General features: G+C 40.2%; 1 protein-coding gene across 1 annotated transcript; it reads right to left on the reverse strand.

The window, feature by feature from the left end:
* Positions 1–2,483: 2,483 nt before the first annotated feature.
* On the reverse strand, positions 2,484–13,616 carry LOC125895996 (signal-transducing adaptor protein 2-like). Its single transcript, XM_049588266.1, has 13 exons — positions 13,432–13,616; positions 9,615–9,686; positions 9,398–9,517; positions 9,247–9,303; positions 8,960–9,123; positions 6,872–7,003; positions 6,507–6,576; positions 5,645–5,747; positions 5,459–5,542; positions 3,366–3,446; positions 3,177–3,227; positions 2,887–3,066; positions 2,484–2,766 (listed from the first exon to the last, which is right to left on the reverse strand). Exons 1-13 carry the CDS (start codon positions 13,516–13,518, stop codon positions 2,702–2,704), a joined length of 1,266 nt encoding a protein of 421 aa, XP_049444223.1. The 5' UTR covers positions 13,519–13,616; the 3' UTR covers positions 2,484–2,701.
* Between the last annotated feature and the right edge of the window lie 498 nt (positions 13,617–14,114).

A 14,114-nucleotide genomic window follows, 5' to 3' on the forward strand; every position in this document is an offset into this window, starting at 1 on the left:
GCGGTAACAGACGGAGAAGGCATTAACGGCTTTAGTGTCCCATGTATGCCTGTTTCAAAGCGCCACACTCCAGTGACAAACACAGTAATTTGAGCATGCTATACACAGGAGCTGCTTGTCTATCACCGCCTCCATTTGTTAGTTAGTTTGTGTTATTGCGTGACTTTGGTAAATATGAACTAACTCTTTAAAAGACCAGACCATCAGTGGAGTTAAAGAGAGCAACCTCACGGCTTCAGTTGCCCGTCAGAGATCTCTGTCTGCAGCAAGGTAAAGTGACAATATTATAAATAAAGCATACACTGTAACGTAGGTGGCTAAAATATGTTTTTCTGCTAAGCCTGTCCACAGCAGTACATTGGTTAGCATCTTTGACGGGACTCCTGCCTGCTCCTGCAAACTGAGAGCGTGCCAACCACCATCTACTGTGTGTACACACTGACTGTGGATAAGCACCTCTCACAACCCCACTTAAAAAACTGCGGACTGTCCCTTTAATGCCAGAGTCTGCACAGAAAGTTAGCAGGGAGTTTCCATCAGTGTAACTCCATGTAGAGGAGTCATCAGATATGGCTTCAGGATTTTGGAAATGACTGTACTGTATTAATTCTACTCACCTGACTGCACCCTAATGCTTGTTTGTACTGTGTGTGTCTATACCTAATAATAACACCACTTTATTTACTGAAGAGGAATCCCATTATGAGTAGTGGGCTGTCTGTAGTCCAAATATAACAAATAGCTAGCGATTAGCCTCAGCTAACAAATTGTATTAAGCGAGTTAGCCAGGTTTAGGGTCCACCTGGGTGAGACACCAGAAACTGATGTTATGAAGTCCTTATTTGTGCACAGCCCGAATTCTGAGTAGCGTCCACGTTATAGATTACATGGGAACGGTCTTGCTTTGCCACGTTGCTCCCTGTGTATGCATCTCCTGAATAACTGTAGCCTGCAACGCTTTAAAGAAGCTGAGAGTTATGTTAACTTTATTTCACATGCTGACACAGTGTCACAATTTATTGTAAATAGTTTTGTTTTTCCACAATAATGTATCAGTCATTGAGGTAATAAAGGAGTGAGAGCACTTTGTTCTTGGATTTCTGCTTCAAAACAAAGTAAGAAACAAATGTGGGCTGCATTTAAAGGTCCAGTGTGTGAGATTTATGGGGTTTAAATGGTACCTAGTGGTGAGGACTGCAGCGTCTCCCAGTTAGAATTCCTTCAGTGTTCAGGAGGTTTTTACCGGGAGTTGAATTACCCTCAGAGGTCTCTTCCTCTCCAGAACAAACAGACCGGCTGATTAAAACAGGTAAAAACACAGCAAGTTAATGTTACAAATCAGTGTTTCTCCTGCGCCAATCTCATGCTCCACTCTATCCTCACTTGTGAACAAGACCCCGAGATACTCCCTCGCTTGAGGCGGTAAATCTCTCCCAACCCAGAGGGGGCAATCTATTGCTTTCCGGCAGAGAACCATGGCCTTAGATTTGGAGGTGCTGACTCAGCTCCCTCTTCACCACGACAGCGCATGCATCCCTGCAGAAGCCGCACCAAAATGTTGATCTACAGACACAGAGATATTTGAACTCGCTCGCTTAATCTGTGCTCAATTTTTTCTCTGGTAACTTAAGATCCAGACGTTCAGGAGGTTTTTACAAGGAGCTGAGTTACCTACAGAGGTCTCTTCCTCTCCAGAACAAACAGACCAGCTGATTCAAACCGGTAAAAACACTGAATGAAGCAGTTTCATGTTAAGAAAATTAGTGTTTCTTGGACACTCTTGTTGCACAGAGGCTTATAACTGCAGTGTTTGGTTTGTCCTTTCTGGACTACTGTGATGGTGTCACGGTGGTGCAACATGGCGATCTCTACAGACAAGGACCCGCTCCCTACGTCATTCTGAGGCAACGAAAACATGATGATTCTTATTTTCAGGTGTTTATACACTAAAAAAAACACATACGTATTAAATTACATTCCATTTCTACTTATATATTCTCTTTAATCCTACACACTGGAGCTTTAAAAAAGGTTTAACACAGATAATATATCAGTTACAGAACATCATAAAACTGATTAATTTGCTGCATGGCAACTACGACAAGTTGCTTGTTCACATGTTTCTGATTTGATGTGACGAAAGCAAGAGTTTTACACAAACTATACACAACAACACATTCACATATCATCGGTACAGTAACCCCACGCTGTCTCTAATTTCCCCTCATTTACACTTGACTGTATATAGAGGCAGTAATACATGTTTTACATATAAATTAGAAAAATATAAATTGTAAAAATATATACAACTATTCAGCAGCTGATTACAGTAAAATGGTGGACGAACACAAAATACTGATAGAAAATGCGATTAAGAAAATGCACCATCGTCAGTTGTAAATGTGCAAAAGATACAAGAGAACACAAGATAATGTGACAGGTACACCCCTCCTTACAGCTGATTAATTAGCTAACGAGCGTCTGAGAGGGCTGAATCAATAAAGTGTTAATCTTCGGAGAGGCTTTGCTGCTGACAGCCAGCTGACGAGGAGGAGCGGAGCCACGGGAGAGGCTGTTTGTGTGCAACCAGCTGGTGTCTCTGCTCCTGCTGGGACAGACTGGGGAGTGTCCCTGCTGGTTTGAGTCACTGGTGCTGGGCCAGTTTGTCACAGATGCTTTGAGGGCTTTCCACCAGGAGAGGTCACTCTTGACTCTTCGCCTTTTGTTCAAGCTTCAGTTTCAGCTCAGTTATTGCTGCGAGAGGAACTGAGCACAGCAGACACAAAGATTTAAAAACGACATGTAACAGAGAAATATGAATTGAGACTGAAAATACATCTACACGAGTTATATCTAAAGATGGCCTCCAGGGCGGGGCGGACTTACTTTGTACCAGAGGGTCTGTGAGGGTTCTCTTCCTCAGATCCCGTTTGGTCGTGGAGGGCGAGGAGGGGCAGGTGGAGGAGGTGGAGGAGGTAGAGGAGGTCGGTGTCAGAGAAGAGGTCAGTTTGCGAGGAACAGGAGTCGGAGGCATGATCGCTTTCTTTGGAGCTTTTTTCTCCTTTGCTGTGGGAGACCAACAAACATACAATGATTCACAACCACAACTAAATGATTTCAGTAGAAAGGGAAAGGTGAGTTCCTAAGAAGTTATGAAACAAGATGGAGGGACTTACGTGGCAGTAGAACAGCTATGGAAGCCTCTGTCTCTTCTTCTTCCTCGTCCACTGTTTGAATACACAGAGGTTAGTCAGCAGCAGCAATGGAAAAAATGAAGTCGTACCTGTTTGTGTTTGTTTGACAGAAGCAGCAGGACTGATGGAGGGACTGATTGATGGGGTCGGTGGCAGCAGAGTGATACTCACTGTTGTCATTCAGGTAGATATTCTCTTCCTCAGCTGGAGCTGGAGCTGGAGCTGGTTCAGGGGTCGGCACTCTCACAGCAACTGCCAAACACAACATGTAATTATGATTATTACAGGGCTGAGAGAAAGACTGATGTGACAGTAAACAACAGGTGCTGTCACAGTCGGCTTAAGACATCACCTAAACCTCAACCTACAGCGTGCAGAAATAGATACTGGTTGTATACAGTGTACACCATGTTCAGCATAACAAAGGTTACAGTATGTTCAGAATAACATGAGTTCAGCTCTATTGATGGCCATATCAGTCAGTTCAGATTCATATATCTGATGGATTGCCATGAAATTTTCTACAGACATCTGCAGTACTCTTAGCATTAAATCCTACTGACGTTGGCATTCCCTCGACTTTTCCTGTGGTGCCGCCACAAGGTTGATATTTGTCATTTCAAACACGACATAAAAACACGAATGACCATATCTAGAGCCACTGTTTTGTCTGTCTGTTCTGGGCGACTGTAGAAGCAGCATGATGGACACCGTGGAAAAGGACCTCTCATAAAAGTCAGTGGCAATGAAAGGATATAACCGGTTTATTCTAAGGTAACAAAAACACAGCAATTCTTATTTTTCAGGTGATTATACACTGAAGAAACCAAAGTTATGAATATACAATTTCTGCCAATAGATGCCCTGAAATCCTTCACACATGGCTTGTTTTTTCCACCAAAAATGTTTTACGCTGGTCAAGTGTACTTGGCTGAAGAAATGTTTCAAAGGGGGCACATCACTGAAACAAGTTCGAGACCCAAAGATATATTGTGTCCAGTACTCTGGATTATGTACAAACACATGCAAAGCTAATGAAGTTCCCATCAGTCTCTGCTGTACTTTATCTTTAGCGCTACTTAACAAAAGTTAGCATGCTAATACGCTAACCTAAGATGGAGAGTATTCTACCTGCTAAACTTCAACATCTTCACGTTATCAGTAGTGAGCATGTTAGCCTTTATCTCAAAGCACTGCTAGCATGTCTGTAAATCATGTTCGATTCTAGATGGTAACCCTAGATTTGCAAAACTCTTGCGAGCTGCTCAAAAACATTCTCGTTCGGCTGTTTTATGGTTCGACGGTGCTGTGGTATATAATATAATATATGGAAGTACTTTGTCATCGTTATGGAAAGATGGTTTGGGCTGAAATGATCACTTGAAACATGGAACATGAAATCTTGCAAGAGTTAAGTTTAGAGACAAAATGTGTCCAGTACCTTGGTTCAGGTAAGCTAATGAGCACAGCCTCAGCTGTTTACTGCTAATTAACAAAAGTTAGCATGCTAATAGGCTAACCCATGATGGAGCGCATGGGAGTTAGCATCTAGACAGGAATGTAGTCCAGCGGCTGTAAGAATATATCTGAGGAGATGATTAAGAAGATAAAACTTTGTTGTTGGAAATCCTGAGATCATTTATCTGGAAACCGTGTTTGAACTGGTCACAACCAGTAAACAAATGCAATCTGTGATGAGTGATCTCAAACAGTTGGAAACCTGCTGTTGACTCGTCGTCCTGTAAAGATTTGTTTGAGCTACAAAATCCAAAGCAAAACAAAAGTGTGTGGAGTGATTTAAACGCTCTCAAACAAGCAAAACATGAGTGACTGTGTGTGTGTGTGTATACGTGGACTCACAGTGCAATCATTCCTCTACAGGGAAACGTCAGTGTTATCTCCAGGGTTTGAAAACCTTTGATTGATGTGCAACTACGAGTACAAAGTGACTTAACCAACCAGTTCAGATGTGTTGCTTTTATAGAAACTACATATACTAGGTTTATAATAATATTAAACATAAGATTATACAACATTTAATTTAATATTTTTAATTGTAAGTGATTTACATTATGATATGAAGTCAGTCATTTTCACATCACTGTGACCTTGTTGGGAAAAGTCCAAGTGAAGTTGCAGAGGTGGAATTTCCAGTTACCTGAATGCGTCAATGAGCTGCAGCAAACAGGTGTGGCAAACAGTGTAAACAATTTAGTGGCTGGACGTGTGTGTGTGTGTGATGTTTGTTTTAATGGACAGATCACCTGGCTTGGGGGGGACACTCGGAGGGTTTGACGGAGCCTGTTGGACGCTCTTTTCTCCGTTTTCATCATCAGACCGAATAAAAGCTGTAAAAACAGAGTCATTTATACGTTTTGCAAACAAAACAGAAAAGAATAAATAGCGTGAAACAGAAAGTAAGATTGAAATGTCCCAGTTTTTGTACGTACAGATGCGTTTCTCATACGCTTCTTCGAGGATGAGGGGAATCAGGACTCTGTCAGTTTTGTCCACTAAATAGTTGATGACATCGTGTAGCGTGGCACAGGGGACCTGCACGGAGAACAGCTTTTATTTAACTACTTAAGAGCAATAAAATAAACACAGGGAATAAAACAGGTCGACTTTTACGATTAGATTTAACCTGACCACAAAAACCACCATATCAACATTAGGAATCTCTGCACCTTCATCTGTGTTTGAAATTCAGTGTAACTACTGATTATGTATCATTAGTGCCGGGAAGGAAATTATGGGTCTGCTGCACGCAAAAATACCTTGCCCACACACACACACACACACACACACACATGGCATGCATGGTTTTATGGGAGCAGCCTCAGAGGTGAGTCATGCCACTATCAGGCAAATTCTTCCAAGTCTCATCCAGCATGTCCACAGTTGCAGAAGAAATATGACTGTAATGATCATGAGCCAATTAACGTCATGTGACAGTTTGATTGTCACAGCCTCTTCCTTTCTGGGAAGTCACATAATGCTATAGTTTCTGAAATTCTCATCTCTCACCTGAACAATGAAAAAAACTCAAGCAACTGGTTGTTTCATACGTAATGCTCTGCACTGCCAGCTGAAGTGATTTTTTAACTTGCAGGTGAAGCTCAATAACACAAGTTAATATGTACATGGCCGAATTTATCAAGCAATAAAAAGGCAACGTCAGTTTTCTTATCTACTGTATAATCTAAGAACAACAAAGCAGTCGCTGATAGTTTTAGCTGCTGGACCTCTGTCCTCTAACTGTGGCACATGTAGTGCCATAAAGTACCTTCAGCATGACTTTTTAATACTTACAGGATTGTCAACATCAATGGCGAAGCTCCCGTCAGGTTTACGCACCACGCGGTAGTGTTTGAATACAGAGCTGGTGGAGAAAGAGAGAGACAGGCAAATAAAATACAGATGCAATAAACAAATAAACGGATTATAAACTGTCTGACAACACGTGCAAAGACATGTCAGACTGCCTGTTATACTCTCCTCTAGCAGTAACTGTACTGCATTAAATACAATCTGAAAGAAAAGTGACGTCGCTCCAGCTTTCAAATGGTTAATTGATGGTACAATAGTTGTGTTTCAGTCCGAGTGTATGTACACCTTCATATTAAATCTGTGTGGGAGCGAGTGTGCTTTCAGTATGTGTGTGTGTGTGTGTTTACCCTTCAAGGTCCTGTCTGGTGGTGACAGCGAAGGAGTTTCCATTACTTCCAGGCCTCAGCAGCAGGTTTCCTCTCTTGGCTTCTCGCTCAAGCAGCAGCTCTGCCTCCAGACGGGACACACTGTGGTAACAACTGCAGGACACCAGAGAACACACACGTGTTGTGAGACAAAAGGGAAAAACTTCAGCGTTCATTCATCTAAAACTAATTTTATTATTCTATCATTCAGAAGAGATGCATCGAGACCTCACACAGGGAGTCTGTGTGCAGGAGAAACTTTGTTTTAAAATCAACAAAGTCTTGTGAGCTGAGCTGAACAACACAAACACCATCAACCAGCACCTCATCTTTAAATTAAAAACACTGTCACCTTGATTTAAGCTGAAAAATGCTGCGTTTTTATCTCCTCCAAAGAGGTGATGTTTTGGCTCATTTGATTGTCCGTCAGCAGGATTATGGCCAACAGTCATGGAGCTTTGTGGAAGGGTGTAGCACGAGCCAAGGAGGAACCCATTACATTTTGGAGCAGATCCAAATCACAGCAGCGGAAAGTATTTTTCATTTTCCGTTAAGAATGCAAGATAAGGCATTTGTCCTTGGCATAAGTCTCTCTGAGTGTCCTTCTTGTTTAAATAATTCAAAGAGGGTTTTAGCATGAGACAATGGGCCCGCTGGCCCCACCACCTCTCCATCATAGGAGCAAGACACACAGACTCTGAGGTGGTTTTTGTCTCTTTTGTGTCTCTCTGTAAACACTTTTGTCTCCTTGCAGTTGTTTTTGTGTCTTGTTATAGTTGTTTCGTGTCTCTTTGAGGTAATTTGTTTGGTCTTTTGGTCGTTATGTGTCATTTTGTGTCTCTAAGTGTTTTTTTTGCCCCTTTTTGTAATTATTTTATGTCTCTTTGAAGACATTTTTGTCTCCTTTTTGTTGTAATGTGTCTTTTTACAGTTGTTTCATGTCTTATTGAGGTAATTTCGTGTCTTACTGGTGTATTTTTGTGTCTCTTAGTGGTATTTTTTTGGTCTTTTGTGGTCATTATATGTCTCTTTGTTGTCAATTTATGTCTCTTAGTGGTTGTTTTGCTCCTTTTGTGTCCCTCTATAGTTCCTTTGCATCTCTTTGTGGTCATTTTGTGTCTCTCTGTAAACACTTTTGTCTCCTTGCAGTTGTTTTTGTGTCTTGTTATAGTTGTTTCATGTCTCTTTGAGGTAATTTGTTTGGTCTTTTGGTCGTTATGTGTCATTCTGTGTCTCTAAGAGGGGTTTTTTTGCCCCTTTTTGTAATTATTTTATGTCTCTTTGAAGACATTTTTGTCTTCTTGTAGTTGTGGTGTGTCTTTTTACAGTTGTTTCGTGTGTCTTTGAGGTAATTTTGTGTCTTACTGGTTTATTTTTGTGTCTCTTTGAGGACATTTTTTGATCTTTTGTCTCTTTGTTGTCAATTTGTGTCTCTTAGTGGTTGTTTTGCCCCTTTATGTAGTTTTGTGTCCCTAAATAGTTCCTTTGCATCTCTTTGTGGTCATTTTGTGTCTCTTCCTGGTTGGTACGTGGCCAGGAGCCCCTGACACTTTTGCCCCGTGTCTGTGACCTATGGGCATGTTCAGTAATCCATCCATGAGTTTTAGGGAATATTTGGAGACATTTATGAAGATTTAATCCTTCAGGTTAAAACCCCAAAGTCATCAAGTATGAGTTTTCTCTGGCAGCAAAGCTGTGCAAATTACTTTGTAAACTGTTGGAGGAAGATGCAGAGACTCAGATGCAGACGTGCACTGCCTCTAGAAAAGCTCACAAATTTGGCAAAACCACTAAGATAGATAAGGTTCTACGATGAATTGAGATTATATGTATCTTCAAGGCAGCCACATAAAGCCTTTTTCTGTCCTGGATGCTGTCCATATCCGAGCCCTAACATATGAAGTTACAGAATCGAGGAGACCATGAACCCAAACCATTACATACCAAAATACTTAAGACCTTTTAAATTTGCTTTAAAATGTTCTTCTCTGATCTTAAATCTGCTCATGTGTTTTGTATCATGGTACCAGCCCCTCCTATTGTCCGCATTAGTGTCTTGTCCATACTCACGCTGGCATGTCTGCTTTGAGGCTGATGTAGGCATTGGAGTTGGTGACAGCAGCAGGTGGAGGAGGTGGAGGGAGACTTTTCATTCTCTCCTTTTCCTTTTCTACTGCCTCCTTTAACATGTGGATCTGACCTGGGAGCAGGTTGAGGGAGGAGGGTACCGACAGCTGCAGGGAGACACACAGTTTCTCCTTTAAAATGTTTGTTAACTACATCTAAGCATCAATAATCTTAAACTTCAGTTACTGAAAAATGTTTATTAAGTGAGCTAAATGTTAAACACCACTGACCTCAGCCACAGCGTGGATGTAACCCTTCCACAGCTCTCGAGCTTCTGCATTAGGAGCCTGCGGACACAATGAAAGAGAGAAAAACTGTTGAAATGAAGAATTAATCTGACAAAGAGGATGATTTCCATATTGTTTACATATATTCCCTCACAGTGAATTTGATATTCAAGTCCTTCATCTGTAGGTTGAGTCTGGCTGCGTCTAAGTTACGGTCCTGGCTGCTGTCATCTGTTATTGAGACCAGTCCAGTGAGATCCACTTTCTCTATGTACTGATGAAACACACACACAGACACACATCATCTCTCAGTGTGGGCAGGAAAATATCTGATTAATAATCATCCACATGTCTGCTCTGGGATAACTTACATCAGCGTCTCTCTTGTCGTTAAAGAAGAACAGCGAGTTTCCACACAGACACGTCCACAGTTTCCGGGATGTCTGCACAAACACAGAGACAGAGACAGAGATGTGCTGACTAAAAGACATCACACCAAGCAGGGAATACAGAGGAATTACAGATATCAGGATGAATATAAAAACACAGATTGTTTATTTGTGTTAATGCACGGTAAATAAAATAAGGAAGAAAAAAATGTTTGTTGTACAATAAGGAAATAAATGGGGCAGCTGAGTCTGTGCAGACGACATTCTTGGATCAGATTTGATGAGTCAAGCATTTGTAACCAACCGAAACCAGTGTGTGATATCAATAACAACGTTAGGACCTGAGGACAATTAGCTATATGAGTCACCACCTGATTAACATGTGTATGGAATAAATCAGAAATTGTGGTGACTATTGTTTGTTTCCGGAATCAAAATCACTAAAATATGAGAGCTGAACTGTAAAACTGAGATTCTGACGTAACTGAGCGGCTCTAGATTTATCTCGGAGTGGGACTTTATAGTGTGCTCAGTAAAAAGTTTCCCCTGCGATGTTACGTGCGAGTGTTTTCAGTCTCTTATCAGGGAGGGCTTGTTTGCAAAGCCTGCCTTGCCAGTTAGCACATTAACTCTTCTGTCAGTTCCTGGCTTGCTCTAATCTTTATGGCACAATGAGCAGGAAGCAGTCAGACCAGTTGGAGAGACACAAGTGCTGTTCACCGAAAAAACTCAGGTTAAAGTCCTTATGACTTACAAGAAACTATATAATAACAGGCGGCTCCGCCCAAAGAAAACAGCACTGAGTTAACCTGGTGCTGTGCGTTAAGTGCACTTAAGGGTTAATAAAAGGTGAAGTGTGGCGTTACACTGCAGGTTTTTATCATTAATCACAGTCAATGAATGTACAGGTTATCAAACTATTTAGAATACTGATGTAAATGTATTTATACAGCACATTTCATACGACAAGTGTAAACTCAGTGTGCTTAAGATACATCATACATGACAAACACAAAATATCATATTAGATAATTAAGTATTACATATATAAAAACAAGCAGGGCATGATAAAGATGTATTATTATCATTGTTATTAAAAAAGGGGAGATAATAACAAAAAGATCGTAGGTCCAATGAGTCGACCTTCGTTTGATGATCTGAGGGACCTCTGGTGTGAACTCTGTGAGCATGTCAGCAACACAGGAAGGAGCTAAAGCATTAAAACATTTCTAAAGAATAAGAAGTATCTCAAAATCAATTCTTTGTTTCATTGGAAGCCAGTGAGGAGAAGATGAGAGGAGGAGCTGCTCTGCACGACAACACAGATCAGATTATTATCAAGAAGCACCAAATGTTCCTGACCTCTAAAACATATCAAGGTTAAAAGGAATGAAGGTCCCCTGTGGCATCTTCTGCACATAGTTGAGATGCCACTCATTCACCTTTGCCTCTTTCTTCCTCTCACACACACACACACACACACACACACCTACCATCAACAACAACAGCATACTTATTTTAAGCATGCGCATCCAACAAGAATAAGTCGATTAATTGATCAAGAAAAAATAATCTGCAGTTACTCTGATAATTTATTATGTGAGGATTTGCTTTTCTTTATTTTATATGACAGTAGATTAAATATCTTTTCAGTGGAGGTGGATATTTATCTCAGTTTGCTGACACTTTACAGACCTCACAATTAACCGATTAATTCAATAATAATATACAGATTAATCAACAACGAGCATGGACATGAACAAGTCTTCAAAAAGTTTTAAAATTAGAAACACTTAGCCTCTTGCAATAGCAGTGCGATCACACCCACAATTCCGTGGAATAACAGCAGGTCCAACAGAACATAGGATATGTTTATACGCTGATGATGTAATTCTACTCATGACAAAATTAAATAAAACTATTCCGGCTTTGTTACAACTTTTTAAAACATTTGGCGACATTTCAGGATATAAAGTGAACAATACTAAATCTTCTATATTATTACTAAATGCAAATGAAAGAAGGAATCCAATCCCTGAGGTAATTCAATTTAATGTTGTAGATCAGTTTAAATATTTGGGGGTACAGATTATGCCAAGCCTAGAACATGTGGTTAATGCTAATTATAAACCTTTAATGTCACAAATTAATGAGTCAATTGAGAGGTGGATGTCATTACCAGTATCTATAACTGGGAGAATTAATATTTTAAAAATGAATATAATGCCAACATTACTCTATTTATTCCAGAATATTCCTCTACCACCACCTTCAGATTTCTTTTCAAGAATTAAGTAAACATCTGCAGGATTCATATGGAACAACAGGAGGGCAAGACTCCGTCTGTCTTTATTATATTTACCATTTGATCGAGGGGGTTTGAAATGTCCTTGTATGTTGTGGTATTATTGGGCTGCACAGCTCAGATCTATAATGTTTTATTTTTCAACAAACAGTTCTCCTCATTGGACTGAAATGGAGGCTCATGGTTTGAAATGACCTCTTCCCTCTTACATGTCTTCAGACACGGTAAAGAAATACATAAACAAACTAAAAATCCAATTGTAAGACACATGACCAAGACATGGTGCGAGGTTAAAAAGCATCCAGCATCTCTATACTTCTACTCCACTACTGTACTTTTACTCCATTACATTCGCTTCAGTTACTGTGACTCTACTTTCATACCCTTCCTGTCCAGTTATAACCATGTATCTCCAAATCTGGTGAATGTTAGTGATAAACTAAAGGATGAAGTGTTCTTTATGGGCTGAGAATACTCATAACATCCTGGACTGTAAATCACTGCACATTCTGTATTCATCTCCTGTACCACCATGTTCAAATTACTGTGTAGAAGTTTGGGAAACAACTCACAGCATTATACACCCTTCAACAGAGAGCAATCCTCAACACACTGTTTTTAAAGTCACACGCAAATCTATTTAAAAAACTATACAAAAAGTTATTTTTGGCAGATATATAGACGAGGACAGGTTGTGTTTGGGGAGTGCATATTTATTTTGTAACACTGGGTGGCACGTGGACTGTAAATAAACTGTGTTTATTGCTTATTAATTTAATTGGGTGATAAACAGACTGGGGATAGTTGTTTATTTGATGGAATAATATATAAAAAAAGAAACGTAAGAAAGGAGTAGAGCCATAAAAGTTTTACCTTCTCAGACACTGTTATCTTTGACTTGTTTTTTATAATAATAATAATAATAATTGTAAATATTTTGTATTAATATTCATAATATTTTTTTGTATTATTAGTAATATTTATGCTAAATAAATTATTTAAAAACTTTTGGATCAGCTGGAAAATTCATCCAAAGCTGGTTTTTTTGACACCATGAAAGGCTGACCTCTCTGCAGCAGCGTCACTACACACACACACACACACACACACACACACATATATGATGATGGTGCAGAATAAGATGCATTACTGCAGATTAAACAGTATAAACTAAAGTAACAGCAGTAAATTAATGCGTTAAAATTAAAACAAAATGCACATTAATGCAGCAGTGACAATAATCCAGAAACATTATATTTAACAGTAACACACTGGCAGGTAATAATTTCCTGCACAGTGAGAACTGACACTTGATATTTTTAAGACACATACTGAGACTCAGTTTATGACCTCAACACTTTTACACATTTAATCAACAGATACACCGACAAAAGGTCGTCATAGCAACGAGCTCTTTGCAGCTTATTTCACCTGTTGCGTGCAATAAAGAAAACCTTGTCTCTCGTGGAGTTTGCACAGAAACACAAACCCTACCTTATCCTTGAAGGACCTCTTCTCCAGGTATCCCTCATAGTAACAGTTGGGCAGCTGGTTCCTCTGACGCGCTGCTCGCTTCGCCATCACGACGTTAAACAATCAAACTGTTGGAGCGTATAGATGCGACTGTGCAGCTGATTGTCACAGTCACATGTATCAGTCAGGTCTGCCTGGTCGCAGTGAAGCTCTCCTCTATATGGAAGTGAGGAGCGAACCTGTGCGTCAGGTTGGTGACAGCGTGCTCGCCGCTGATTGGTCAATGCGCGGGTGGGCGGATGTTTTTAGAAAGTACCCACAGGTGGGTGCTTGTGACGTAGTGACGCATGTCTCATGGAGGGAAATCACCTGCCTGAGGGCCTCATTGAAACTAATTACTATGTAATGTTATTTTACACATTTAATGTTACTAAGAACTTGGGAAACAAGTTTAGATGAGAGAGACATGGCTGAAAAGAGTTTGTGTGAACAGCTCGTACACACGTGTGTTTTCACACAATGATTCAAAATGGTGGGCTGCTTCTGGTCTGTCCACACACAAATTAAACGTGTTACAAATTAAAACAAACAATAATGTTTTGGGTTTTGTTTTAGCTCACAGCTGCTGAGTCTGCGAACAGTCTACACCTGGTGCAGTGAACTGACTCTTATCTGATGTGAAGTCATACAAGGCTGTGGTTGTT

The sequence above is a fragment of the Epinephelus fuscoguttatus genome, linkage group LG10 (genome assembly GCF_011397635.1).
Source record: "Epinephelus fuscoguttatus linkage group LG10, E.fuscoguttatus.final_Chr_v1".
Lineage (NCBI taxonomy): Eukaryota > Metazoa > Chordata > Actinopteri > Perciformes > Serranidae > Epinephelus > Epinephelus fuscoguttatus.

Bases quoted from the DNA above. Each gene is read 5' to 3' on its own strand.
- LOC125895996 (XM_049588266.1), bottom strand. From the start codon at position 13,518: ATGGCGAAGCGAGCAGCGCGTCAGAGGAACCAGCTGCCCAACTGTTAC. The intron at 7,004-8,959 runs GTGAGTATGGAC...GGTGTCCTGCAG, and splicing joins CTCAAAGCAGACATGCCAGC to TTGTTACCACAGTGTGTCCC. The intron at 5,543-5,644 runs GTACGTACAAAA...CTGTTTTTACAG, and splicing joins AGCGTATGAGAAACGCATCT to CTTTTATTCGGTCTGATGAT.